General features: G+C 62.3%; 1 protein-coding gene across 4 annotated transcripts; it reads left to right on the top strand.

Moving 5' to 3' along the window:
• The first annotated feature begins 3,580 nt into the window (after nt 1-3,580).
• On the top strand, nt 3,581-26,106 carry SEMA3F (semaphorin 3F). 4 transcript variants are annotated; one of them, XM_064724541.1, is made up of 19 exons: nt 3,581-3,719; nt 6,580-6,742; nt 15,162-15,322; nt 15,471-15,533; nt 15,956-16,075; nt 17,646-17,726; nt 19,695-19,788; nt 20,109-20,228; nt 21,160-21,299; nt 21,388-21,502; nt 21,689-21,758; nt 21,865-22,009; nt 22,122-22,344; nt 23,160-23,248; nt 23,587-23,628; nt 23,783-23,940; nt 24,023-24,090; nt 24,497-24,630; nt 24,761-26,106. In XM_064724541.1, the coding sequence occupies exons 2-19, from the start codon at nt 6,631-6,633 to the stop codon at nt 25,172-25,174; spliced, it is 2,349 nt and encodes a 782-aa protein (XP_064580611.1). In that variant the 5' UTR covers nt 3,581-3,719; nt 6,580-6,630; the 3' UTR covers nt 25,175-26,106. The 4 variants fall into 4 exon arrangements, with proteins under 4 accessions (XP_064580611.1, XP_064580612.1, XP_064580608.1 ...); XM_064724542.1 differs by lacking the exon at nt 3,581-3,719 and adding an exon at nt 3,817-3,835; XM_064724538.1 differs by lacking the exon at nt 3,581-3,719 and adding an exon at nt 6,350-6,426.

Raw genomic sequence — 26,106 nt, 5'->3', positions numbered from 1 at the left:
CAAGCTATGCAGCTGTGCAGGTCGGACGGGCCCTGCAGCCCCCGGCCCCGCCGCCCCTCCCGGCCGTGCCCGGGCAGGCGGTGCAGGCAGGGCAGGCAGGCTGGCACGGCGCTGGCAGCAGGGCAGGCAGCACAGGCAGGCAGCAGGGCAGTGCAGGCAGCAGGGCAGGCAGGCTGGCACGGCGCTGGCAGCAGGGCAGGCAGCACAGGCAGGCAGCACAGGCAGGCAGCAGGGCAGTGCAGGCAGCAGGGCAGGCAGGCTGGCACGGCGCTGGCAGCTGGGCAGCCTCAGCAGGGTTATAAAAAGCAGGAATGCTTCCCCAGAGCAGCACAGGGCAGGCCATGCCTGCCAGCCCGGCAGGGGATGGTGGCACCGCCCGGGGGTGACACCGAGGGCACACGGGGTGCTGGGGACACTCTGGTGCTGAGCAGCCCCTCAGGTCCTGCAGGCTCCCTCAGGTGGGTGGCAGTGGGCTGGTCCCCAGGCTGGCTCAGAGGGGCACCAAATCCAGCCCGGGCACCTCTGCAGTGCTCTGCCACCAGCAGTGCCAGCTCCCCCTGGCACCGTGGCACTCCCTGGGCACGCACCCCACTGCTCCCCGGCATCCCCAGCCGGGGCAGGCGGGACAGGGACCCCTGGCCCCCAGGAGGAGGTGTGAGACGACAGGCAGGTGGGGCACAGATGGCCAGAGATGGAGCTGGCACGGGCTGAGCCCAGGCATCCCAGAGCTGCCAGGGCCTCTGCACTGCCATGCAGCAGGGACAGGACAGGGACAGGCTGGGAATGGGGAATGGGCACAGGAACAGGGATGAGGACAAGGATAGGGAGGGGAATGGAAATTGGGACAGGAAAAGGGATGGGGATGGGAACAGGAATCATGGTGAGGACAGGAAAAGGGATGGGAATGGGAAGGAGGGCAGGGATAGGGATGGGAATGGGGACAGGATAAGGGATACAAATGAGAATGGGAACAGGTATAGGGATGAGAATGAGGTGGGGATGGAGATAAAGATGGGGATAGGAACTGGGACAGGAACAGGAATGAAGACAGGGATAGGGTGCTGCTGATAGTGACTACCCACCCCAGGCCTGGCAGGGCTGAGGAGGCAAAAAGCAGCTTGCAGGAGCTGGAAAAGGCAGGCAGTCACCCTCAGCCATGGCATGGATGTGGCCACATCAGCACTTCCCATCCCTGGTGCTGGGGGAAGAGCTCATGGAGTGGGGAAGGGTCCAAGGGTCAGTGCACGAACAGAGGATGCAGTGACCCACCCCTCAGAGAGGCTTGGAAGTGTAAAGAAGCTGGGGGCCAATTAACCTCACTGGCTAATTAGGACAGGAAGCCACAGGCTTAAACTGCAGCAGGGGAGAAGGAAGTTACAGGAAGGCTGATTTATAACTATGGGGACTTGGGAGAGTTAATGGCTCAGTTCTGGGTTAATGATACACAGGGAGGTCCAGGACCCTTTCCGTGCCAGCAAGCCATGGACCATGGGGATGAGAGGGAATGGTGGGGACCCAGCTGCTCCTTTGTGGGTCTCCAGGACACCCACACCTGTTCTGGGGGCCAGGTCTCGGGAGGTGGGCGCTCTCTGGCATCACACCAATGCAGCTTAGGGGAGCAGCCGCAGCCCCCCAGCACCAGGCAGGGAGTGCAGGGGCGCTGAGAGCCTCTGGCTGTGGCTGCCCCACTTTAATTCGCTGCCAAATGTGTGTCACCGCCCCCAGAACTGAAACTGGAGGCTGCACCGGAGCCCAGTGGCCCTGGAGTGCCTGGGGGGGCCAGGTGATCTGCCACCACCACAGCCCGGTGTGTGAGGTGCCAGCACAGAGGACAAGGTGCCCCAAAGCATCATCCAGCTCACCAGCTGCCAGCAGAGAAAGTGAGACTGGAAATTCAGGACAGCCTTTGTGTTTGGACCAGATCACGAGAGACTGGGGCTCCGAGGGGAAAATAAAACCTCTCCTTAGAAATTCTTTTATCCCAGGGAGCTCCCGCGTATCGTGTTTCGGGCCATTTATTTGTGCTGCTGACTGGGGCCGCTGCTTCTGCCCTCCCGCACACAGAGTGGCTGGTGATGAGAATCTGGTGACAAACTCCTCATTTTTCAGAGGAAGACAGAGCAGATGTGCGAGGGTGAAGGACGGCGCCAGCTTATTTCTGCGGAGCCATCCCTGGGAAAAGAAGAGGCAGCAGGGGGCAGATCACGGCGGGGCTGGGAGCAGACAGCCTCTGTGCCCCCTCCTCAGGCAGCAGCAGTGCCTGGGTGACAAGGTGACCCTGCCGGGGTGGAAACTCTGCCCTGGAAATTTCCCCTCTTCCTGTGGGGTACCTAGAGGGATGGAGGGGCGCTGGGACAGGGCAGGGGTCTCTGCTCAGGGGAGGAGTTTGTCCAGCAGCAATGCTTGTGGGTGGCTGCTGCTCTTCATTCCCTGGTCTTTGTGCTGGAATGCCTTGGCTCCCCCTGCCCTGCTCCTATCCAAGAAGCCTTGGCTCAGAGGAAATGATGGGTCTTAGATCAGGGCACCTTCTGCTCCAGCACGCCTTGTTGTAGTTTTTCAGCATCCTTAACGCCTCATTACCCCATCTGGGAGCAGGTAAGCAGAAGGAGAGGCTGCAAACCTCTGCATGGATCCTCTTAGGCCAAGGGGGAAGGTCCTGTTGGGATTGGGGGGCATGGGGCCAAGCCCTGTGGTGCTTGCAGGGGGCTGTACCCACATTTGGGCGAGGAGGCCCTGACAGAGGCTGCCAGCTTGGCAGAAACAGAGCAGGGGAACTGAGACACACGCCTGGCACTTGGGGGACTCCAAGGTGTCCCCTTCAGGCAGGAAGGACCAGAGCAGAGCTACAGAGCTCAGCTGCACAGCACCTGCCCGTCTCTGCCTTGGCTGTGCAGGGGGACGGTGCTGCGCAGGGATCACCAGTGCCAGCCCCGGAGGGAACGGTGCCAGGAAGGGATACCCAGGAGCCAGCAGGTCCTGGACACCAGGCTCAGGTACCGAGCTGGGATCCCCAGGTGCCAGCAGCCCCAGGACGGCGGGATGCCGTGTAACCAGAGCGGGCAGGGCTCACCCTCCTGCCCCGGGCTGAGGTCACCCGTGGGGGTACCCGGGCTGGGGGCGGCAGAACGGGCAAGGTGGGGCTGGGGACGGCGCCCCACTCCCGGCATCTGGAGATGCCGTGTCTGGGAGTCGGTTTTGGTTTCTCAGCGGAGCCGGAGCTCTCACAAAGCCGCCGACTCGCCGGGGCTCGGCTCCCCGCAGACCCCGCCGCCCCGGGCCGCCCCCCGCCGCGGCAGACAAAGGAGGGACGGCACTTATTTATCCGCCTCCTTCCCGGGACCGGCGGGAGGCTGCTGGGCTGCGGAGGTGCGGCGAGGCACCGGCGGGCGGGCAGGGCGCGGCGGGGCAGCGCCGACACCCCGCAACAAAGGGCCGGAGCGGGAGGTGAGCGGCGGGGGCGGCGCCGGGGCTCGAACCTGCGGCCCGGGGCGGTGGGAGGGGCCGGGGGAGGGCCGTGCGAGGGACGCCCCCCGCGGCGGGCCCAGAGCGGGGCCCAGTGGGGGCCGGCCCCGCCCGGTGCCCGCCCCGCCCCGCCCGGCGCTCACGGGCCGGGGCCGCGGCGGCAGTGCGGCCGAGCGATGGCGGGGGGCCGCGGGACCCCGGCGCGGCGCTGAGCCCCGCGCCCTCCCAGCGCCCCGCCGCCCCGGGACCCCGCGGAGGTAAGAGCGGCGCCGGAGCGATGCCCGGCGCGGGGGGCGCCCCGGGAAAACTTTCCGCCGCTCGGAACTCGCGCGTGTGGGTCCCCCCCGCCACGAGTTGCCGGTGGAGCGGGCAGGTGGGGCTCGGGCTGCTGCCGCCGGTGCGGTGCCGGGACCCCATCCCCGAGCCGCCGGCGGCACCGGGCGCGCTGGGGACCCCCGCTCCCCGCCTCGCAGCGGGGTTATACCGAGGTGGGGGCACCCTGCCGGTGCCCCTGCTCCGGGAGCCGCGGCTGGGCGGGCGCGCCCCGGTGCCGCTCGGGGCGGGGGGACTGGCGCAGGGGACGGGGGTTGGCGGGGAGCTGCCGGGGCAGTGGGGCTTGCGGCAGGGCTCGGCGGCGAGCGGGTGCCCGGGGAGGGGTGCCGGGGCAGACACACACGCCGGAGAACGGCCGGCAGCCGGAGCAGGCTGGCGGAGCCCGCCCGGTGGGACGGCGAGCCCCGGCAGGAGACGGGCGCGCTGGGTCTGCGCGGAGGGCGCCCGGGCGGGGGGCGCAGGGGACAGCCGGCGCTCCCTGGGGACAGGCCAGGCGTGCCAGAGCGCAAAGTTGTGCAAAGTTATTTCCCGTGTGCGCGGGGCCGCGCTGGGCAGTTAGCGTTATTGTATTATGTTATGTTATTTTTTTTTCCCCTATTTTTCCCCCCTTCCCACTGATGGCATCGCGCGCCGTGGCCGGAGGTGGGCCAGGCTCCCCTCCCACTGCCTCTCCTGCCTCTATTGCTTTTCCCTCCCAAAATGTTTCCTGCTCTCTCCCGAGGCCGCGGGGAGCGGGCGTGCAGGCAGCCCTACCCCTGGGTCCCCCCGGGCTTCTCCCGAGGCATCCCCTGAGCCCTCTTTGGGGCTTCGATCCCAAAATGAGTCCCCGTTCCAGACGAGAAAACCTTTCCCTAATTGCTCGGGCTCGGCGGCGCGGGGCTGACCAGCCCGGGGAAGGGGGGATAAAGCCGAGTGGGATTTTGATCTTCCTGCGGCAGCACAAGCAATGGCCAAACTTTAATTGCTAAAAAACTCCTCCAAGCCCAGACAGCCCGGGGGCTGGAGGGCAGGAATGCGGCCGCTCTCCCCTGGAGTTCTCCGTTTCCCCCGAGTGCAGATGACCCTGGAAATGGACATTTCCTGGCCAAGGTGCACTCCAGCGGCCCGTTTCCCTTTTTTGCTTCCTTGGAATTTGCCTTTCCCAGCCGGGTCTGTGTGCCCCCCACTCACCGCCGGCCCTTTCCCCTCTCCTCGCCCTGCGCTCGCTGCGCTCCCCTCCTCTCCCTCTTTTCCTTTGTTTGCCATCTCGCTCCCTGTCTCTGACGCGTACGCCGCTCCATCCAAATGCAATAGTAGGATTTGCCAGAATTATTTCCTAAAGCTGCCGGGGAGAGGGGGGAGGTTTGGATGGAGGGGGGTTATTTAACTGCAACCAACTGGAGTTTTGGCTGGTGGAGGAATTGGGGGTGCAGGCTGTCCCGGCCTGGCGCTGATGGGAAGGGCAGAGCCTGGGAATGGGTGGGAGAAGGCAGCCTGAAAAGGGACCGAATACCAGTACAATGGAGCAGAGCTGGGTGTGCTCAGGGACAGAGGAGCAAATTGAAATATTTACTGACCCCAAAGGCAAGAAAGAGAAAAAAAAATACACAGCCCCAGGGAGCAGCGGTGCCACCACACTCGGGGTCCTGCCCTGCTGCTGGTGACAGTGCTGCTGCCCTTGCCCTGCTGGGGGCTGGGGCTGCCAGTGTGGGTGCTGAGCACTGCAGGAGAGGCCAGCCAGACCACCCGGGTGGGGTGTGGGATTGCTCCCCTTGCGGCTCAGCATCTCTCTCCGGGGTGCCCCAAAGGGTTCCCACCATCCATCCAGCTCTGTGGGTGTGCCTGTCCCCTATGGGGCTGTGTGGAGGCAGCAGGCAGAGCCCTGCAGGGCACGGCTTCACCGGGGTGTCGTGGTGGGGACCCCTATTCCCACAGAGCTGCCCCCTTTGCCCGGGCTGGCTGGATGCTCCCCACATGCCTGAGTGCTGTGGCACAGTGCATCCCACCCCGGCGTGCAGCTCCCTGGGGGCACCAGGGGCTTCCCACCGCCCAAATCCTGCCTGAGGTGCCCTGGACTCCCCCAGGAGGGTTCTGCCTCGGGAGAGGGGCCTGACCCGGGGCATGGTGTGTCCAGGAGGGGCCGTGGGGCACGTGGGGGGCACCGTGCCCGTGCCCCGTGCCGGGGTGCGTGTGTGGCTTGCTGGAGGCAGCTTGGCGGGCTCCGCTCAGTACCGGAGCCCCAGGGAGTCCAGCTGCCTGGCACACAGGCAGGGCTTTTTTTTTTCCCTCTTCTTTTTCTTCCTCTTTTATTTATGAAAAAAAAAAATCCTTTTTTTTTTTTTTTTTTTTGTACGTTCTTGGAATAATGAAGTCCAGATTTCCTTCATGTTGGAAAGATTTGATCCCAGCTCTGCTTGCTGTGGCTTTGCTGGGGGCTGGGAGGAGAGGTGGGGAGGCAGGGGCTGGCAGTGGGACCCCTTTGGGTGCTGGGGCAGGGAGAGCCAGCCCAGTGGGGGGCTGGGGATGCTGCAGATGAGGGGGGGAGTGAGGAGGGATGGAGGGATGCTCCTCACCTGGCCAGCTGGGCTGGAGGAGGGTGCTGCAGCAGCTCTTGCCGTGCTTGCCTCGCCCTGTGTGCTCACCAGAGGGAAGGTGAGGCTGTGGCCCCCCGGTTTGTGCAGCCTGCAGAGCGGGGTTCAGCACCCAGAGGATGCTGTGGGTGGAGAGCGGGATGAGGGGCTTGTACCCCTCGGGGGTGGTGGGTGCAGTGCACTGACCTCCCTCCCGCGTGTGCCCCCTTGGCAGGCTCGGCTCCCCAGGCTGCCCTCGGTGTGGGCGCCCCGGCGCGTGCCCACCATGCCCGTGGTCGGAGTCCTGCTCTGGGCCACCCTGCTGACTCTGGGCTGGCGGGCTGCCCACCCCAAGGACCACGGCCTCGCTACCCCCAGGGTGCAGCTCTCCTTCAAAGGTAAGAGTCTGGTTGTTGGACTGGGGGGCTGGGTGGGACCCCAAGGTGGAGGAAACCACGGGCACCCCTGTACAAGCTCCTACTCCTCCTCTTCCTCCTCATTTGGGGGGCACCAGTGATCTGCACCATCACAATCTCCTCGGGGATCCATATTCAGGTGTGGCTGCGCTCCCAATCTGCACCAGCACTTGGTGCAGTCTTGGGGTGCTGGTAGCCTGCCTAGTGCCCCCAGTGTGCTCCCTGTTGTGGGTGGGTGGCTCCCTCCATCTGGCCAGGCTGGGTGCTGAGGTGCAGCAGCCCCCCCGGCAGCACCCCGGTTCCAGACAGCAGCTTGACGCCGCCCCGACCCCCCCAGCTGGTATTAACGCCTGGGAGCTGGCAGGGAGCCGGGAGAGGCAGCAGGGGAGGGTGCTGGGTGGGGGGAAGGGGCTTAACCCTTTCATTCCGGGGCTGCTTAGCCCACCCAGCCACTCCAGGAGCTGTGGGGGGACCCCTGGGTCAGCTCTGGGGTGCACATTGGCCGAGGGGTTTGTCTTGAGCTCCTGTTTTGAGGTTGCTGAGCAGGGCAGGCTGAGGCTGATGAGCCAGGTCCCAGGGCTGCAAACCTGGAGGAGTGGAACAGGACTTGTTCCTGCTGTGGGTTTGCCTGCTTGGATGTGTGTCAGGAGGTGACAGACACGAGGAGTCTCATGTCTGCCTCGCCTTGGGGTCTGTGGGAGAGCTGGGGCTGTGCTGCCTGTGCCCTTCCTTTGCTGTCCCGCTGTGCCTTTGCCCTCTGGTCACCCACTGAAGGTGTGAGCCCGGGGTTGTGGTGGCAGAGCTGGTGGTGAGCACAGCAGAGCCAGGCAGGAGGGGCCGGGGGGCTGACAGCAAATGCAGTGAAGCAGCAATAGCCATGGGTGTTACAGGCTGGTCTTGACAGAAAAAATGGCTGGTATGAAGAGTCTGGGGACAAGTCCAGGCTGGAAAGCAGTGAGCAAGTTCCTCCCCAGAGGCAGGCGCCACTTTCCTCTCCAAACAGTGTTTTTGGAGGGTTTGGGGGCTGCTGGGGCACTTTAGCTGCTGTACAGAGGCTTCTCTACCTTGGCTTAAAACACCTCTTCCTCACAGCTGTGGGGAGGGGAGGCTCCAGCAGTCCCAGCTGGACCTGGTGCCCACTGCCACGGTGTGCTCCAGGAGTGAGATTAATTCTGGATAGGCATGGTTAACCTTGCTGTGCCACAAGTTAGGGGCTGGTTTGGGGTTGGTTTTTTTTGGCCCCAGCTGGCTGGAGCAATGGTTCCTGGCTGTGCTCAGGATCTGCAGTCCTTCCCCCTCCTGCCTGAGGTGTGGCAGGGCTCCCCCTGCCCTCGTTGCCTATGGGGGAGGATTTGTGGTGGGAGAAGGGCTGATTTGCACTGGCACATGGAGAAGAAATGCCAGTGGTGTGCTGGATCCAAGCACATTGGGGTTGGGAAGGGGTGCCCCTCGCCTCCCTCCTGCCTGTACTCTGACAAGGGTGGCAGTGGTGGAGGATTCTCCCAGGGTTTTCCTCGAGGGCCAGCTGGGAGCCACACACCAAACTGCTGGTGAGCAGCTTCCTGAGGTGATCATCCCCGTGAAGCCTCCCTGAAGCCCGAGAGCCACGAGATATGGGGTGACAGTGGCACTTGGTGGATGGTCCAGCCCCTTCTCTTGCCTCTAGAGGCAGGGATGATACCCAAATGCCGCAAACCTCCCAGTGCAGCTGCAGACAGCGGGGTGGGGTGTGATGGGTCAGGGCTGGGGACATTGCTGTGATGAGCTGGGCTGGGCTCTGCTGTCAGGGAGGGCTGTGCTGCCACAGGGCACCAGTGGCTGTTTGTGCACCCACAGCTGCTGGGTTGGGGTTGGGTCTCCAGCACAGCATCCCTCTGGCTAAAGCATCCCAGTGCAGGGTGGGATCGGGTGGCCTCGTGGCCAGGCTGCTGGGGAAGGAGCAGCCGTGTCCCCAGGGGTGTCCCCGGCGCCGTGGCCGGGTGGCTGTGCTGCCTGGAGCGCTGCCAGCCGCGGGAGCGTCTCTGGGTTTGTTTGCCTTCGCTGTTATCGCGCGCCAGGGGTTTGTCGCAGCTCCCCGGGGCCTGCGTCATCCTCCACGGAGCCCCGGCGTCTGAGAGCAGGGAAAAAATACAGCTGTGAAGTGCTGGAGTGATAGGAAAGGGGTGGGAGCTGGGCTGCAGTGCCCTGTGCAGGGTGATGGCCGGGCAGGGTCAGTCCTCCCCCCGTGGTCTCTTTACGTCTGTCCTCCTCTCAAGGCTTTCCTGTCCGTGTGTCGGCGGGAGGAAGGTGACCAGCATGGAAAGAACAGTGCTGGGAGCGGCTCCGGCACAGCTCCCTTTTGCCAACAGCTCTTCCCAGATCCCAGCCCAGTGCTGGCCAGAAATAGGGTGGATATTTTTAATCATCTCCGTGCTAACAATCCACTCACTCCCCACACTGCCGTGCACATCCTGCGCTCCCCTCTGCTCCGGGCCTTCCTCCGGGCCGGGGGCTCGGGCACCAGAGAGGCTGGCCCGTTCCCCACGGGCATGCAGGAGGTGATGGTGATGATGGTGATTCATCCCTCCGTGTCCTGCTCCCTGTCCAGCGTGGGAACAGCGTGCGGGAAGGAAGGGTGGGCTCCGGCCCCGCATCAGGGCGGGAAGCCCTCGAGGTCAGGGCTCTCCGTGGGGCTTCCAAACGGGAGCTGCTCCTGCAGCGAGGGGAGCAGCCCTGCTGGCACCTCTCGGAAAAGCTGTGGCTGCGCTCCAGCCGGGGGCAGCCCCGGCGGGGAGGGCCGGGGTGAGAGGCAGGGCAGTTCCTGCAGGGGAAAAAAATTACTTTAAAAACAATGAATTGAGCGTGGAGTCTCCTCTGGGCTGCACTGCCAGCCCCCTGCCTGGCCTCACTCCTGCCTGCCTCGTGCCTCAGTTTCCCCTCCCACCCCGCTGGCATCTCTGCTGGTGGCCAGGAGATACCGGCACGCTTGATCCGGGCCGGGGGGTGGCAGATGGCTGGAGAGGAGCCCGGGCAGGGCACCATGTCCTGGGGGCCACCCAGGCGCCCTCCTAAGCTGCTGCAGCTGTGGGCACTGCTTGGTGACAGCAGGATGGGATAAACAGGGGGTGCGAGCCGGGCCAAGGGCTTAGGGACAGCCAGTGCTGGGAATGTGCTGGGAACACTGGCCCTGTTGGTCCCCACCCTGCTGTGGGTGCCCCATGCTGCTCCGCAGACCCCGTAAAGGTCAGGGGGGTGCCGCAGCCCCCTTTGCCGTGCCCGAAGGGGCGGGGACGTGGGGCTGAACCCTGTGACCCCTAAGAGGATTTCCCCGGCTGGGACAGTGGGGGGCTGCGGCAGAGCCCCTCCACCCGCTGGGACCGGCTGCTGCTGGGGCTGAGCTCCCTGGCTCCGGCTGCGAGGCTCCATAAGCTCCTTAAACCCTCCCTCCCCCAAAAACCCTGCGCTATTTCAGCCCCCCCAAGCCTGTATCTAATAAGCTAGTTATCCCTCAAATTAACAATGCTCCTTATGGAACAGCATGGCCCTTCCCGGGGTCCTGGCAGGGGTGCTGGGGCACAGAGCAGAGGGCCTGGAGCAGCCGCAGTTCCCACCCGGCACCGTGCCCTCCCCTCGGGGGCTGCGGAAAGAAATCGTGTCCAAACATTAAACAAAAGAGCCCAAAGAGCAGTGGCTTGGGGCACCTCCGCTCAGCACTTTGCTTTTGGGGTGATTGAAGTATTTTTTGTGAAGCCGGGCTCTTTTCTGAAGTGGATTTCGTGCTGCTGGAGCATCCCCCGACCCAGCCAGGAGCCCGGTCTCCACTGCTCAGGGATGCTCGGTGAGGATGGCTCCCTTTGCAGCGGGGCTCCTTGGGGCACAGGCACACACCAGCGCTTGTGGCAGGCTGGCCCGGGGATGAATCAGCGGTTTCCGCTGAAAAAATGTGGGTTTTCTTTTTATTTTTTTTAATTGTTTTTTGGCTTGCGCCCAAGCGGGCGGGCTGCGATGGCTGCGGGAGCACCCGGCCGGCACCTCTTTCATCCCGGGGGATCTGAGCCGGGCAGCGGCCGCAGCACCTGTCTGTCCGTCTGTCCTGTGCCGCGGGTGCCGGCACGGGGCGGTGCTCCAGGGGGCTGGAGATGGCCGGGGCTGGAAGGCAGCAAGCGGGAACAGGAGTTATTTCATCTCCCGAGCCCCTGCAAGGCAGCTTCGGTTTCCTCCCACCTGTGAATCGGTTAAATGGGAAAAGAGCTTGGCTGGGGGCCACGGAAACTCTCTTATTACATGTAATTAGCTTAATTACATCATAAATAACCCATCAAGGGGTAGCGGAGTGACGCTCAAACAAATAAGCAATTCTGCTTTCATCGGACGACCCACCCAGCTCTTTGATCAGCCCCAATAACAACAAATGCTTTAACCACGAGAGGGGACACATCCAGCCCCCCATCCCTCTCCTGGCATCGCTCCCCATCCTGCCCCTCTCACGCATACCCAAAAAGCTGCATCTCAAATTCCGAACAGGGAAAAAAATTAGTAGGGAGACATAATCAAAATTTGGGGCACGCTTTTAAATTTGTGGGATGAAACGCTGCAGGATGGAGATGGGATTTATCCCTGCTGTGCCAGGCTCCCTTGGGATCAGTGCTGGGCTTCTCCATCGGCATTTAAAGTGGATTCATTCTTCCCCGTGCAAAGAAAGGGCTCCCGAAAGGCGCTGGCTCCGCCAGCCGGGGTGGGGGGGGGCGGGAGTGCGGTTATTGAATATAAACACGCCGTGTAATTTACATGCTAATTATGTTGAATGCGCTACAAGCCCATAATTAGAATCTAATTAGGTGAGAGCGCCTGTAATTGGTTTTGGGGAATGCAGTGATGGTGCACCTGGGGAGGTGACCCGCGCGGGTCGTAATGGCATTAACTCTTCATGCGGGTGCCCTGGTGATGTTCGGGGGAGTCGGGAAGGTTTGAGGGACCGGGCTGGGGTGAGGAGTCCCACGGGGTGCGCGGTTTATCGAGAACCCCCAAAATCTCCCCTTTCCTTTGGAGATCAGCACCGCTCTCCGTGCCAGTGGGCGATGAAAGGGGACTACTCACCCCTGCGCGATGGGGGCCAGCGGTGACGTCCAGCGATGGTGGACAGCTGCCGGAGCCGGGAATGCAGCCCGAAACTGGCATTGCAGGGGGAATTTGGCTTTGCAGAGCCTGCAGCGGGGCGGCGGTGCCGCGGACAAGGCTGAGCATCACGCCCTGCTGCCAGCCTGGGGCTCCTGGCCGCCGGCATCGCTCCAGGGCGCGGGGTAATTGCAGCGCAAAGCCCGAGGACACGGAGCGAGGGCGGGCAGGAGAGTCCCGGGGGGCGCCTCGGTGGGGGCTCCGCGGAATGCTGCGAGGGGACGGTCCCCACGGAGGCCACCCTGGCTGTGATGCCGAGCGGCTCCTGGCTCCGGTGCTCGGCAATTAAAATAGGATTAGGCTCCCGGCCAGCCGGGGAAGCTGTGCCGGTGCTGGGGTTGGCGATGGCGAAGCGGGAGGGAATTTGCTCGTTGGGGCGCATCGGTGGGAGCGGGCTTCTGCAGCTCGACCGGGGCCCCTGCCCCTCGGCATCCCCAGGGACACCCCATGGCTGCGGGGGCAGCTCTGGGGGCACAGGGACACTGGGGATCAGGCAGGGCGGTGGCTGTTTGGGAGGTCAGAGGTGGTGGCCGGGTCCTGGCCGCCCCACCATTGTGTTTGGAGAGGGCGTCACGGGGCAGCGGGTCCGGCACCGCCCTGCCTCGGGAGCGCCCCTCTGATCACTGGGCCGTAGGGGCTGAATGGAGACACCGGCGGGGGCCAGGGCCCTTTGTGCTGCTGGCCCTGTCCCCTGGCAGGCCCTGGAGACGCCCATCCGAATGGATGTGGGGTATTTGGGGCTGTCACTGACATGGAACCCTCCATCACCCAGTGTCCCGGCGCTCCAGGATCCCAGGGCTGTTGGTGCTGGTGTTCCCGGGCTTGGCAGGGATCACAGATGAGGGGCTGTCCTGGCATGGGGGCTCCTGCCCAGTTTAATTGCCACCCCTGTCTCTGCCTGCAGTTCCATCATTGACAGCTGGGGACGGAGCTCTTTTGCTCTGCCTGTGTCACTCACTGCCAGAGCCACCTTGCCTTTCCTGATCCCGAGCTCTGTGACACCAGCATTGCACTGAGGGAGGCACCAGCCCACCCCCAGAGTGTGGGGCACACACCTGTACACACACACCCAGTGTGGGGCACACATCTGTACACACACAGTGTGGGGCACACACCTGCACACACAGCGTGGGGCACACATCTGTACACACACACCCAGTGTGGGGCACACATCTGTACACACACACACCCAGTGTGGGGCACACACCTGCACACACACACACACAGTGTGGGGCACACACCTGTACACACACACACAGAGCGTGGGGCACACACCTGTACACACACACACAGAGTGTGGGGCACACACCTGCACACACCTGTACACACACAATGTACAGCCCAGTCGAGCAGTTTCAGGACACAGGACAGGCAGGGAGCAGCCCCAGAGTGCCGTGGCACAGTCAGGGACCAGCACAGGACAGGCTGGGGACGCCATGGGTGGCATGTGAGCCAGCAGCAGGGAGCATCTGGAGCCCAGATGGGGCAGGCAGGAGGAGGAGCCTGCCGTGGGTGGGTGGGTGAGCTGGCCCCCCATCCTTGGCACTGTTCCACTGCAGCACCTCTGCCATGGCTCCCCCGCCTGCAGCCCAAATTCCAGCCCTTGCTCATGCCCACCATGCTCATCCCACCGTGCAGCCCTGGCAGACAGGCAGGCCCCGAGCCCCCAGGCCAGCAGGGGTTCCTGTCACAGCTGTGGCACCGTTCCCACAGCCAGCCCCCACAGTTCCCATTCCACGTGTGTGCTCTGGCCTCCCTGCCATGGCTGAGCACATCCAGATCTGCGCAGGGGCAGCACTGGGAACCATCAGCTGCTGCTAGCTGTGGGACACAGGGGCTGCCCTGCATGGGAGGGACCCTGGGGGCATCTGTGGGATGTTCCAGTCCCTTGTGCAGCCCGGAGGTCAGGGCGTGTGCAGGCACTTGGCCTCGTGCTGGCAATGGAAGCTGCCTGCTGGAGCCCTGCCCAGTGCTGCCTGGAAGCCAGGGTGATGCTTCCTGATGCTGACCTGCAGGACCCTGCTCTGCTCCTCCCCTGGAAGGGTCCCCAGAACTGCTCCTGGTGCCTCCTGGGACACTCTCCACACGGTGAGGGTGCTCATTGGATCAGTGCATCATGGATGTGGCACCCGATGGCTGTTGGTGGCATCCAAAGAGGATGACAATGCCAAAGAGTATGGCATCGGGGGCAGATGGCATCCCATGAGGGTGACATCCAATGGCTGAGGATGGCATCTGATTGTTGCTTGTGGCATCCAAAGAGGGTGACACCTTTTAAAAGTGCAGCGTCTCCAAAGGGGTTGGCTTCAGAGGCTGATGGCATCATGTGGAGGTGGCATCCAATGGCTGTTGATGGCATCCTAAGAGAGCAGCACCTCCAAAAGGAAGCATATGGGCAAGATGACATCCCATGGGGATGGCATCTGATGGCTTGGAGTGGTATCCAAAGGGGTGGCATCCAGGGCAGATGTCATCCCATGGAGGTGGCATCTGATATTTGGGGGTGGTATCCAAAGAGGGTGACACCTCCAAGGGGAGTGACTCCTCCAAAGAGTGGCATCTCCAAAGAGGTGGCCTCTAGGACAGATTGTATCCTGTTGGGGCAGGGTGCTCTGTCTTACTTGTGCCCCGGCCCTGCCGCGTGGTTCTTGGCACTGGCCCACATCATCTGCAGCACTTCTGCCTTCCATCTGGCTGCCTCGTTGCACTTGTGAATATTCATGACCCTCATTATCCTCTTTCACTCCTTGCTCCCACACTTAGACTAAAAATAACTTTCCAGGGGGGGATGGGGTGTGCGGGGCGGGGGGGAGGCTCATCACCTCCCCTGGAGCTGGTTCCCTGGGGTCCCAGCTCTCCATCCTAGGAGCCAGAGGCTTGGCTGGAACAGGGGGTCATGGTGCAGGAGGAGGATGATGCTGGAAATTTTGGGAGCTATGGTCTCTGGGCTGAGGTGGCAGAGAGCTCTGGTCTCCTGCCCCATCTCAATGGCAACCTCCACTCCCTGCTGTGGGGTGCTGGATCTCCTGAACCGGGGTTCTGCTGGCCACTCTTGGTTGTCCCAGTTGGCCATGAGCATCTCTGTCCCCATTGTCCCTTGTCCCACATAGAGGTGGCAGGATCATAGTGCTCATGGGGTGGAAAGCGGGCACCTCCTCTCACGGGCTGTCCTCCAGCTGGGCCCAGCTTGGACTCAGGGATGACACTGGGGTCCCTGGGGTACTGACACCTTCCCTTTCCCCTGTAGAGCTGAAGGCCACGGGCACAGCACACTTCTTCAACTTCCTCCTCAACTCCAGCGACTACCGCATCCTGCTGAAGGATGAGGACCACGACCGCATGTACGTGGGCAGCAAGGACTACGTGCTGTCGCTGGACCTGCACGACATCAACCGCGAGCCCCTCATTGTAAGGGCAGGGCAGGGCGAGATGGTGGAAGGGGGTAAAGGGGCATTTTGGGGACCTTTTGGATGCCAGGGCAGGAGCTCGATGGGCATAGCTGGTGCTGGTGGGGCCAGGTGGGAGTCCTGGTCTCCCTGGGTTGGTGTTTCCACAGATCCATTGGCCCGCGTCCCAGCAGAGGATCGAGGAGTGCATCCTGTCAGGCAAGAACAGCAATGTGAGTAACCACCATGAACCCCCTTCTGGCAGTGGGGTGGGGCTGGTGCCTGGCACTGGAGTGGGATTTGTGTCCCTGTATCCTACTCTGGAAACGCCATCCCCTAGCATGTACAGCTGTGTTGAGATGGGGTGGTGCTCCAGGGTGTTGTAGTGTCCTGTCACCCATTCTGTTCCAGCCAGGCAGGTCCTGAAGAGCTTTCTGGGCAAGTAGGAGGCCAAGCTCCCCATGCTGCTTCCTCCTACCAGCCAGGGCTGGGCTCTCTGGCTTGCCAACTTGTGAACCATGCCATCCCTTGATCAATTCTGTCCCATGCCACATGCCATCCAATGACCTGTTCCATCCCATGCCCACACCAACACCGCCCCACGGCAATCCACAGCCCCCGTGCTTGGGTTGATGTGTTCTCCTCTGCTTCCCAGGGGGAGTGTGGGAACTTCATCCGCCTGATCCAGCCCTGGAACCGGACACACCTCTATGTGTGCGGCACCGGCGCCTACAACCCCATCTGTGCCTTCGTCAACCGCGGGCGCAAAGCCCAGGTGAGGGGTGGGAGGGATGGGCTGCTGAGCTGGGGTCTGCCAAGGGGGTGTTGGGCTGCTGTGTGCCACAGGGATGCTGAGCTGTGTCTGGCACGGGGGTGCTGAGCTGTGTCTGCCATGAGGGTGCTGAGCTGCTGTGTGCCACAGAGATGCTGAGCTGCTGGCTGGCACAGGGTTGCTGGGCTGCTGTGTGCCACAGGGGTGCTGGGCTGCTGTCTGCCATGAGGTTGCTGGGCTGCTGTGTGGCACGGGGGTGCTGAGCTGGTGTCTGGCACAGGGGTGCTGGGCTGCTGTGTGCCGCAGGGGTGCTGGCACAGCCACCAGGAAGGCTGCAGTGGGGAGGATGCTTGGCTCAACTCTGCTGGCTCTGGGGAGGTGAAGTTTGTGGGCAAGGGCAGTCTGGGTGTGACCATGGCTAACAGTGTTGTGCTGCTGAGAGGGGCCAAGACATCTCCACAGACCAAGGACCTCTCTTCACGCTGGAACTTGGCTGTACTCTGTGGCAGCTCGCACACAACATGCCCTCCCACCCTGCTGGCTGCAGCCACTGCTGGATCTCCACTGGGACAAGGGACATGTCAAGCCAGCTTCCCACTTGCAAGGTTGCCAGGCTGCTGAGCCCCTCACCGTAGATTCCAAGGATGCCAGCACCGGTGCTGCACAGGGAGAGCCGTGCAGGGACCGTGCCAGCTCGTGTGGCCATGTCAGGAACATCCCCGGATGGGTGTCACCCAGCACCAAGGACCGCAGTGTGCAGTGAGAGGATGGCATCAGAGCTGCATGCCAGCAGGCAGGAAGTGTGGCAGACAGAGGAGCATTTCCAGGACAGTCTTAGGAGGGAGCTGGTCTCTGCAAGTAGCAGCATGAGGATCCCAGGGGTCCCAAGCCCTGTGAGGTGTCTGTCCCCTCTGCGCTGGAGTGGCAGGTCCCAGGCTGTGTCTTCTCCTGAGGCTGGAGAGGGAGCCACCAGCCCAAACTGATGGAGGATCACGGCGCTGGATGTGAAAGACGGGTGTCTGCCTCAGAGCCCCCAGACCTGGCATGGGCACTGAGAGAGGGGGATGCTGCTCAGACATCCCAAATTGGGATTGGATTGGGACTGAACTGGGGAGTGGCAGCATATGAGGAGGACCTTGGGTGCCAGTGCAGTGGAGGACAGCACTAGTTGGCCAACAGGGTCAGTGGCAGTGTGGAAGTGTTCAGTGACCCCGTGGTGCTCATAGCTTTGATGTTGAGGCGTTGCTCATCAACACAGGAGGAACAAAGTGGCAAGTGCCATTTTTGAGCCCCCAGGTGTGAACCCAGCCTGGCTGGCTGTGGGCAACCATCTCTCCACTCTCTCCTACCCCATGCTAAGGGCACCCCAGTTCCGTGGGAGAGAGCAGGATCCATCCTGGAGAAGCTCCTGCTGGAGGCCAGCCCAGCCTGGAGCATGAAGGAGCCCAGGGGGACAGCAGTGCTGCTGCTCAGTGGGCATCCATCACCCATCTCCTGGGGTCCCCTGCTCCCCCCTGCCCTGGGGGTCCTTCCCCTGCTGGTGCTAACTCTCTGCCCTGCTCCTTTTCCCCAGGGGTTCCCGCCGAGCCAGCCGGGAGGCCGGGGAAGCAGCTCCACCGACAGCCCCCTCAGCCCGAGACCAGCACAGAGCAAGGTGGGAACGGGTCTGGGAGCCCGCCTGGCACAGAGGCGCCATGCCAGAGCCGCGGGCTCCTCCTCCCACTGGCATGCTTGGACCCTGGGCATGGCCGGCGCCACCCCCTTCCCTCCCAGCGCAGCATCTCCGGCCCCGGCCTGGCGGCGGCTCTCCTCCTCCCACTAACTCCTTCCTCCCAGCCCGTGTAGGATCCCCCCATCCTAGGGGGGACACTGTCAGGGATGGTGGCTCTCCACCCACCGCTGTCTTTGCCTACTCCAGGCTTGCTGTGTCCCCTGGAAGTGGACTGTGTGTCAGCAGAGCCACGGGGCTTGGAATGATTCGGGGAGGATGCCCCAGTAATGTGCAGAACGTGTTGGGGTAGGACCTGCAGAAACTTTACTGAGCAGCTGCTTCACCTTGCCCCAAGAGGGGCTTATGTCATCCTGGCAGTCAAGTGCACTCAGGGAGGTGACAGCATCCCCAGCTCCTGGGAGCACCCCAGTGTGCAGCCCACCCTGACAGTGTCACCCCCAGCCTCTCCCTCTGGACTAACACGGGCAGTGCATGGGCTGGGGAGCATGGGGGACATGGGCACCCTGGTGCAGCCTGGGGCTCCCCCAGCTCCTCGGGTGGGTGGGGGCAACGAGTGATGCTTGGTAGTGAGCATCTCCCAGACTGTGGGCAGTTCCGCAGTGCCAGCTGGGAAAAGGCCGTGTCCATTTTAGCCCCCTCAGGTCACCCCTGCTGGGCCTGTCATGGTCACCCCTGTGTCCCAGCAGGAGCTCCCTGGGGCTGCCAGCACGCGCTTCCTGGCAGCTCTGGTGCATTTCCAGGTGTGTTAGCTGATCAGCAGTGCCAGCACCACAATGGCTCCTGTGTTGCCTGATCAGGAGGGTGAGATGGTGCAGCCAGTGCCAGGGCTGTGCTGGAGAGAGAGAGGTTGTCCATGTGAGGTGATTGCCCACTTCAGGAGCGGGGCCAGCATTGGGCTGAGGTGTTTGTGATGGTGATGGTGGCACAGACTGCACAGTGCAGTGGTTGGGATGGTGAAACATGGCTGTGCCCCTCTCTGGGCCTGGATGCTCCAGGAGCAGCTGGTGTGAGCTGCCCACAGTGAGATGCCCACAGTGAGATCCCAGCCCCTCAGCCTCTCTTGTTCTTCCCAGAGCCTGGGCTCCACCAGGACCCTGCTGGCCTCTCAGTGGAGGGTGGCTGTCACTGTGTCTGTCATCCATGTGCCAAAGCCAGGGCACAGGGCCCGTGGGCATCTGCCCAGTTTGGTTGCTTAAGGTCCCCCCATGCCTAGGCTCCCCATGGGTGCTCTGTGCTGCTGCTTTGTCTCAGCTGAAGGTGGTCCTTCTGCCACAGTGAGAAGTGACCTGGCTGGGCCAGCCTGGCAGAGGATTTTGGAAGTGCCTCCAGAGACAGTGTGGGTCTCACTCTTGGCTGGGAATGTGTGATGGTGCCAGGGATGGCCACGGGAAGGCAGAAGCGACGCTAGGGAGGCATCCCATCTCATCATGTGAAGAAAAGCACTGGAAAATGGCCCCTGGCAAGAGAAGTGCAGTGGGTCGAGCAGCCAAGCTGTGCTGAGCTGTGCTGCAGGGCAGGCCCTGCCTGCTGAAGCTGCTGGGGCTGTGTGACCTTGCTGGGCAAGCGACAATGTGCAGCACAGCCAGCTGGAGTGAAGAGGCTGTCAGAGGGGGATGTTTTCCCAGACCTGGGGGATGGATGCCCCACTTCAGCCTGATGGCTCAGCCAAGTCTCCAGGTGGTGGAGGGCATGGAGAAGACGCCAGCATCTTTGGAGGAGTCGCTCACAGGAGCTTCAGCTTCTCAGGAGACCTGCAGACCACTTCCACGTCTGTCCTCGCTGCTGTGCACCGTCCTGGAGGAGGCTGCCTCTCCTGGGGGGCTTTGGGAGCTGTCACATGAGTGGAGGGGTGAAAGTCTAACCAGCTGCTCTATTTGTTTCCTTCTCCAGGATTATATCTTCTACCTGGAGCCAGACAAGCTGGAGTCGGGCAAGGGGAAGTGTTCCTACGACCCCAAAGTAGACACTGTCTCTGCATTAATAAGTGAGTCCTGCGGCTCCCTGGAGCCAGTGCTTCCTGCTCTGGGCAGAGGGAATGTGCAGGTGGGATGGAACAGCTGCTCCCACCAGGAGCAGAGTTCCTGCTCTGCCACCACTGCCTGCCTCAGCTGGCCAGGCACCTGGGCCAGCAGAGGAGGAGATCGTGGTTACAGACCAGTGCCAACCTCCAGAACTGTCTGGGGTGGTCACAGGCAGTGGCTCTTGGTTGCCTGGTGGCTACTGGCCAGGTCTGAGGCTGGCAGTTGAAGAAGGTGGGTGGATGGGATGAGGTGGGCATTCCTGGCTGACCTCTGCCCTCTGCAGATGAGGAGCTTTATGCTGGTGTGTACATCGACTTCATGGGCACGGACGCGGCCATCTTCCGCACCATGGGCAAGCAGACAGCCATGAGGACAGACCAGTACAATTCCCGCTGGCTCAACGGTGAGTGCAGGGGACACAGGCCCAGGTGCTCTGGGGACATCATGGCTCCAGGACTAGAGGTGGGACCTGACATGTGGGACTGCCTCCTTCTCCAGAACGGAGACAGCAGTCAGGATGGATGGATGGATGGATGGATGGATGGGTGGATTGATGATAGATAGACGAATTGATGATGGATGGATAGATGATGGATGAATTGTACATGATGGATTTGGGTGTATTGAATGATGGATAATGAATTGATTGGATGGATGAGAATTGATAATGATGACGGATGGGGTGAGGATGAGCATCAGAGGAAGAAGGCCTCAGCTGTGTGGGGCAGTGACAGACATGCCTGGAGCTTTACTGGGTGGAGGGAGCAGACTGGTGAGAGATGGGGCTGGCCCTGCCAGTGTCAGTGCATGGGTTTGTGCAGCGCTGAGATGTCACCCGTGTCGCCTGCAGTCGGTGACCCCGAACGTTCATCTGCCCCCCTCAGAGCACCCCTGCCTGCGGGGCAGCAGCTGAGTAAACACAGCAGAGCAGATGGGATGATCCTGCTGGGCTGGGGAGCCAGCAGGGTGGTAACCTGAAGAGGGGGAGCTGTCAGCACAGGCTGGACACAGGCTGATGGATGGCAGGGAGAAGCTTCCTGAGAAGCTTCCATGCTGTGTGGTTCCTTCCTGGGGAAGACTGGTTCCCACCACCTTGCTCGTAGAGCTGATGTATCTCTTCAACCTGTGGACCTCAGGAATGCTCCCAGGGGCCCCAGAGATGCTTCAGGCCTCTCCTGGTGTGTTAGAGATCACAAGAGACACTCAGAGATGTAGCTCTCTGTGACAGCGTGAGAGATGTGATGCTTCAGCAGAGGGGGGCTCAGCATCCTGCTATGACATGGAGCAACAGTGCCAGTGGGCTGATGGTGCCATGCTGTGCTGTGCCATTCCAGACCCAGCCTTTGTCCGTGCCCAGCTCATCCCTGACAGCAGCGAGAGGAATGATGACAAGCTCTACTTCTTCTTCCGAGAGAAGTCAGCTGATGCCCCGCTGAGTCCTGGGGTCTATTCCCGCATCGGGCGCATCTGCCTGGTACGTGTAGTGGAGGAGAGGCAGGAAGCAGGCCTGGAGGTGGGCAGGGGGACAGGCAGGGCTCAGCACAGGAGTCTCACTGTTGCAGAATGACGACGGGGGCCACTGCTGCCTTGTGAACAAGTGGAGCACCTTCCTGAAGGCCCGGCTGGTCTGCTCTGTGCCGGGACCCGATGGAATTGAAACGCACTTCGACGAGCTCCGTGAGTGTGCCAGGAAAGGGATGGGAGCCTTCTCTACCCTTGCAGGCTTGGGGGGCACCCTGGGCAGAGCTGGGGACACCCCTGCTGCCCCCTGCCTCTTGCTCTTCCATGGGTAACTGCTCTGCCTGTACCCTGGTGTCCCTGCCTACCTTCCCTATGGTGACGCCTCCATCTTTCTGTCCCAAGAGGACGTCTTCATCCAGCAGACTCAGGACACCAAGAACCCTGTTATCTACGCTGTGTTCTCTGCTTCGGGGTGAGTGCTGACCCTCCTGGCACAGTGCAGGAGAGGAGGGGGTCTCAGCTGGGCGTCTGTCCTGGCAATGCCATGACAAAGGGTGGCAGCAGGTCCTTGCCCCCAGGTCGGTCTTCAAAGGCTCTGCTGTGTGTGTCTACTCGATGGCTGACATCCGCATGGTCTTCAACGGGCCCTTTGCCCACAAGGAGGGACCCAACTACCAGTGGATGCCCTACACAGGAAAGATGCCCTACCCCCGCCCAGGCACTGTAAGTACCCCCAGGCACCATGAGTAGGGAGCCAGTGCCTGCCAGGCAGCCGGCACCCTCCAACCTGTGCTCGGGCACCAGCTCACCAAGCCCCTTGATGTCTGTGCCACAGTGCCCTGGGGGGACCTTCACCCCTTCCATGAAGTCAACCAAGGACTACCCCGACGAGGTGATCAACTTCATGCGCGCGCACCCGCTGATGTTCCACGCCGTGTACCCCACGCACCGCCGGCCGCTGGTACTGCGCACCAACGTCAACTACCGCTTCACCACCGTGGCCGTGGACCAGGTGGACGCGGCAGACGGGCGCTATGAGGTGCTTTTCCTGGGCACAGGTACCCACGCCGCGCACCGCGGGAACGCAGCATGCTCCGCCGCGGCCCGGAGGGCACGGGCACCGCCAGGGCTGGCCAGAGCACGGTGCCCTCCACCGCTAGGGCGGGGTGCGGGGCTGAGAATGCCCCCCTGAGAGCCCTGCCCCTCCTCCAGGCTACAGACTGTTCTTTCCCTGGCCCGATGCCATCTCACAGACCCTGCTATCCTGCCTGGTCCTTCCCTTAGCCTGGCTCCCATCCCTGAAGCCAGTGATCCAGCATGATCTTCCCATCCTCAGGATCCTGCCATGCAGCCTGATCCTCCCCCTGTCCTGGTGCCTGTTCCAGGGGCCTCATCGTCCAGCCTTATCCTTTTCTTACCTTAGCACCCACCCATTCCTATTGCCCATGCTAAGCCCGTCATCATCCAGCCTTGCACCTTACCTACCCAGTTGCCCATCCCAGAGGCACTGACATCCGGCCCCGTCCTTCCCAGATCTCAATGCCCATCCTAGGGGCACTACCATCCAGGCCAGTGCTTCCCCTGCATCCCAGAGCACCCGTGATCCATCCTGGTCCTTCTCTTGCCCCAGTGCATGTCTGCATGCTGCTCTGGGCACTCTCTGGCATTTTGGTGGCACTCTCTAGACACAGCTGGTTACCTGAGCTGGCACACTCCACCCCAGACACAGCTAGCTGCCACAGCAGGAGAGAGATGGGGATAGGCCTGGGGGATCCTTCCTTTCTGCAGGCCCAGCAGGGATGCCCTTCACAGACAGGGAGGGCATGGGTGCCCAGGGTAGCACTGAGCACCTGGGCACTGTGGTGTCTTGCAGATCGGGGCACCGTGCAGAAGGTCATTGTGCTCCCCCGGGATGACATGGAGACAGAGGAGCTCATGCTGGAAGAGATTGAAGTGTTCAAGGTAAGAGCTGGCATGTCCTCTACCCTCCGCTGAGTGTTCTTGATCCGGCCAACCAATCCCTTGGTACAGCAGCCAGCCCCTTGAGTTACCAGTCATTCCCTGGGACAGTAGAGAGCCCCTTGGGACATCAGCCAGTCCCTTGGGACACTAGTTACCTGTGTGCTAGCTCTGGAGGGACTCCAGGCTTTGGTCCTCCTGCTTGCTGCCCACTCATATCTCCCCCTGCCTGCTCTGCCTGCTCCAGCTGCCTGTGGGGGGTCTGGAGTGCCCACCCCAGGGCTGTTAGCATCAGTCCAAGCAGTTATCCCTCCATCTTCTTCATTCCTGCTCTCATCCAGGTGCCAGCCCCCATCAAGACGATGACCATCTCCTCCAAGAGGGTGAGTCCTAGCAGAGGCTGGGTGGGCAGATCCCGTCCCTGTCCCTGCGGTGGCATCGCCCAGCATCACCACAGCACCTGAGCAGGGTGTTTGCAGGGCCCTGATGCAGTGGGGATGAGGCAGTATCTCAGCCTGTCCTCCTTGTTCCCCACAGCAACAGCTGTATGTGTCCTCGGCCGTAGGCGTGACGCACCTGGCGCTGCACCGCTGTGACGTGTACGGGGAGGCCTGTGCCGACTGCTGCCTGGCGCGGGACCCCTACTGCGCCTGGGATGGCAGCGCCTGCACCCGTTACTCCGCCTCCTCCAAGAGGTACAGCATGGCCAGGGAGGGCAGGGAGGGCAGGGGGGCACCCCAGGCACAGGCTGCCCCTCTCAGCTCCCGCTTCCCGCAGGCGCAGCCGGCGGCAGGACGTGCGGCACGGCAACCCCATCCGACAGTGCCGTGGCTACAACTCCAACGGTGAGCGGGGCTGGGACAAGGCTCCAGCATGGGACACCTGGGAGGGGAGGCTGAGGGCACAGGGTGAGCTGGGGACACAGGGATTCCTTAGCGGGGAGATGGTTTTGTGGGTGGGTGTAGGGGAAGATACATGGATGAATGGGTGGGTGGTGGATGAGTGGGTAGTTGTAGGGGGGGAAGATGAGAACTGATGAGTGGAAACATTGGGGATGAGAACAAGCACTGATGAATGGGTTGGTTCATGGATGGATGGATACTTTGGGGAGAAGATAGAACATATTTGGATGGGTGGGTGGGTGGATGGATGGATGGATGGATGGAGGGATGGAGACATTGGGGAGGAGATTGAACATACTTGGATGCAGTGGGTTTGGGGGTGACCTGGCTGCCTGTGGTCCCCCTGCAGCCAACAAGAACACGGTGGAGGCCGTGCAGTACGGGGTGGAGGGCAGCACAGCCTTCCTGGAGTGCCAGCCCCGCTCGCCCCAGGCCAGCATCAAGTGGCTGCTGCAGAAGGACAACAGCGACCGGCGGAAGGAGGTAGGGCAGGGCAGCACTGGGGCCCGGGGTGCCGGGTGCCAGCACTGAGCTGTGCCCCTGTGCTGTGTCCCAGGTGCGTGGGGGTGCCGGGTGCCAGCGCTGAGCCGTGCCCCCTGTGCTGTGCCCCCAGGTGCGCGTGGAGGGCCGGGTGCTGCGCACGGAGCAAGGCCTGCTGCTGCGCGCCCTGCAGCTCAGCGACAGCGGCCTCTACTCCTGCACCGCCACCGAGAACAACTTCAAGCACACGGTGACCAGGGTGCAGCTCCGCGTCCTCAGCAGCCGCGCCGTGCACACCGTGCTGGTCCAGGCAGAGAGCCCGGCCCCCGGCCTGCCCGGCGCCCCCACTCCCCGTTACCAGGACCTGCTGCAGCTCCTCAGCCAGCCCGAAATGGGACTCCTGGACCAGTACTGCCAGGGCTACTGGAGGCACACGGCCGCCAGCCCCCCGCAGCCGCTGGCCGGCCTCAAAGCCAAGGAGCAGCAGGAGCAGAAGAAGCCTCGGAACCGCCGGAATCACCAGCCAGAGACCTATGGGCATACATGAAACCATCATCAGGGACTTTGCTAGCACAGTGGTCTATTTTTCCCCCCTTTTAATATTAAAAATATCTATAAATAAATATATATATATATATATATATACATCCACGCACACACACACACGCAGACGCACGTGCACCCCCCTCCCATGGGAGGTGGTATTTATTTGTAGGCTGTACATAGGCACTGGGGTGGTGCTGCCCCCACCTCCCTGCTCCAGGGAGGAGCAGGGACCCTGAGTCGGAGCAGGGACCCCTGAGGTGGCTGCAGCCACATCGCTGTCTTTCCTCCTGCCAAGGACCCCCAGATCCTGTTGTGCAGGGACCGTGGGTCACCACAGCCCCTCTGCCACAGAGCTGGGACACCGTGCTGGGGGATGGATGTCCCTGTGTGGGAGGGGATGATGCCCTGTGGTGGGCAGGGGGGTGAGGCAGGGAGGAGGCAGTGCCCCACAAGGACTGCCCACAGCAAGCTGGGCATGACCATCATAGTTTTGGGCCTCAGTTTCACCACAGGGTTATGGAGGAGCAAGTGCTTTCTGGGGGGAAGCTGTAGACCACCAGGCAAGATGAGGAGGAGGGGCAAGGATACCCGGCTCTGTCCCCTCCCTGGGGACTTGGCAGGGGTGAGATGGGACCTCAAGGTGGGACTGAGGTGTCCAGGCAATAGTAGGGGCTTGGCCCCAGGGTCGTTGGATGCAGAAGGGAAGGAGAAGGGCCCACACTGGTGTAAAACCTTGAGCAGCTGCTGGAGCTTGGTGACAGTGGCACCCAGAGGGGTTTGGGGCACCCAGCCCATCAGCCACCCTCCTTGGGCACCTCGGTGAGTGTGAAGGGCTGTAAATAGCTGTACATGGGAACACAGGGGTGACCAGGGCTGAGTAAGTGCCCGTGCTGCCAGGGGTACCCCCAAATAAACGCTGGCATTGGGACAGAC

Source organism: Zonotrichia leucophrys, chromosome 12 (assembly GCF_028769735.1).
Source record: "Zonotrichia leucophrys gambelii isolate GWCS_2022_RI chromosome 12, RI_Zleu_2.0, whole genome shotgun sequence".
NCBI classification, from domain to species: domain Eukaryota; kingdom Metazoa; phylum Chordata; class Aves; order Passeriformes; family Passerellidae; genus Zonotrichia; species Zonotrichia leucophrys.
Note: the sequence above shows the minus strand (reverse complement) of the source record. Positions and strands in the feature narration are given on the sequence as shown.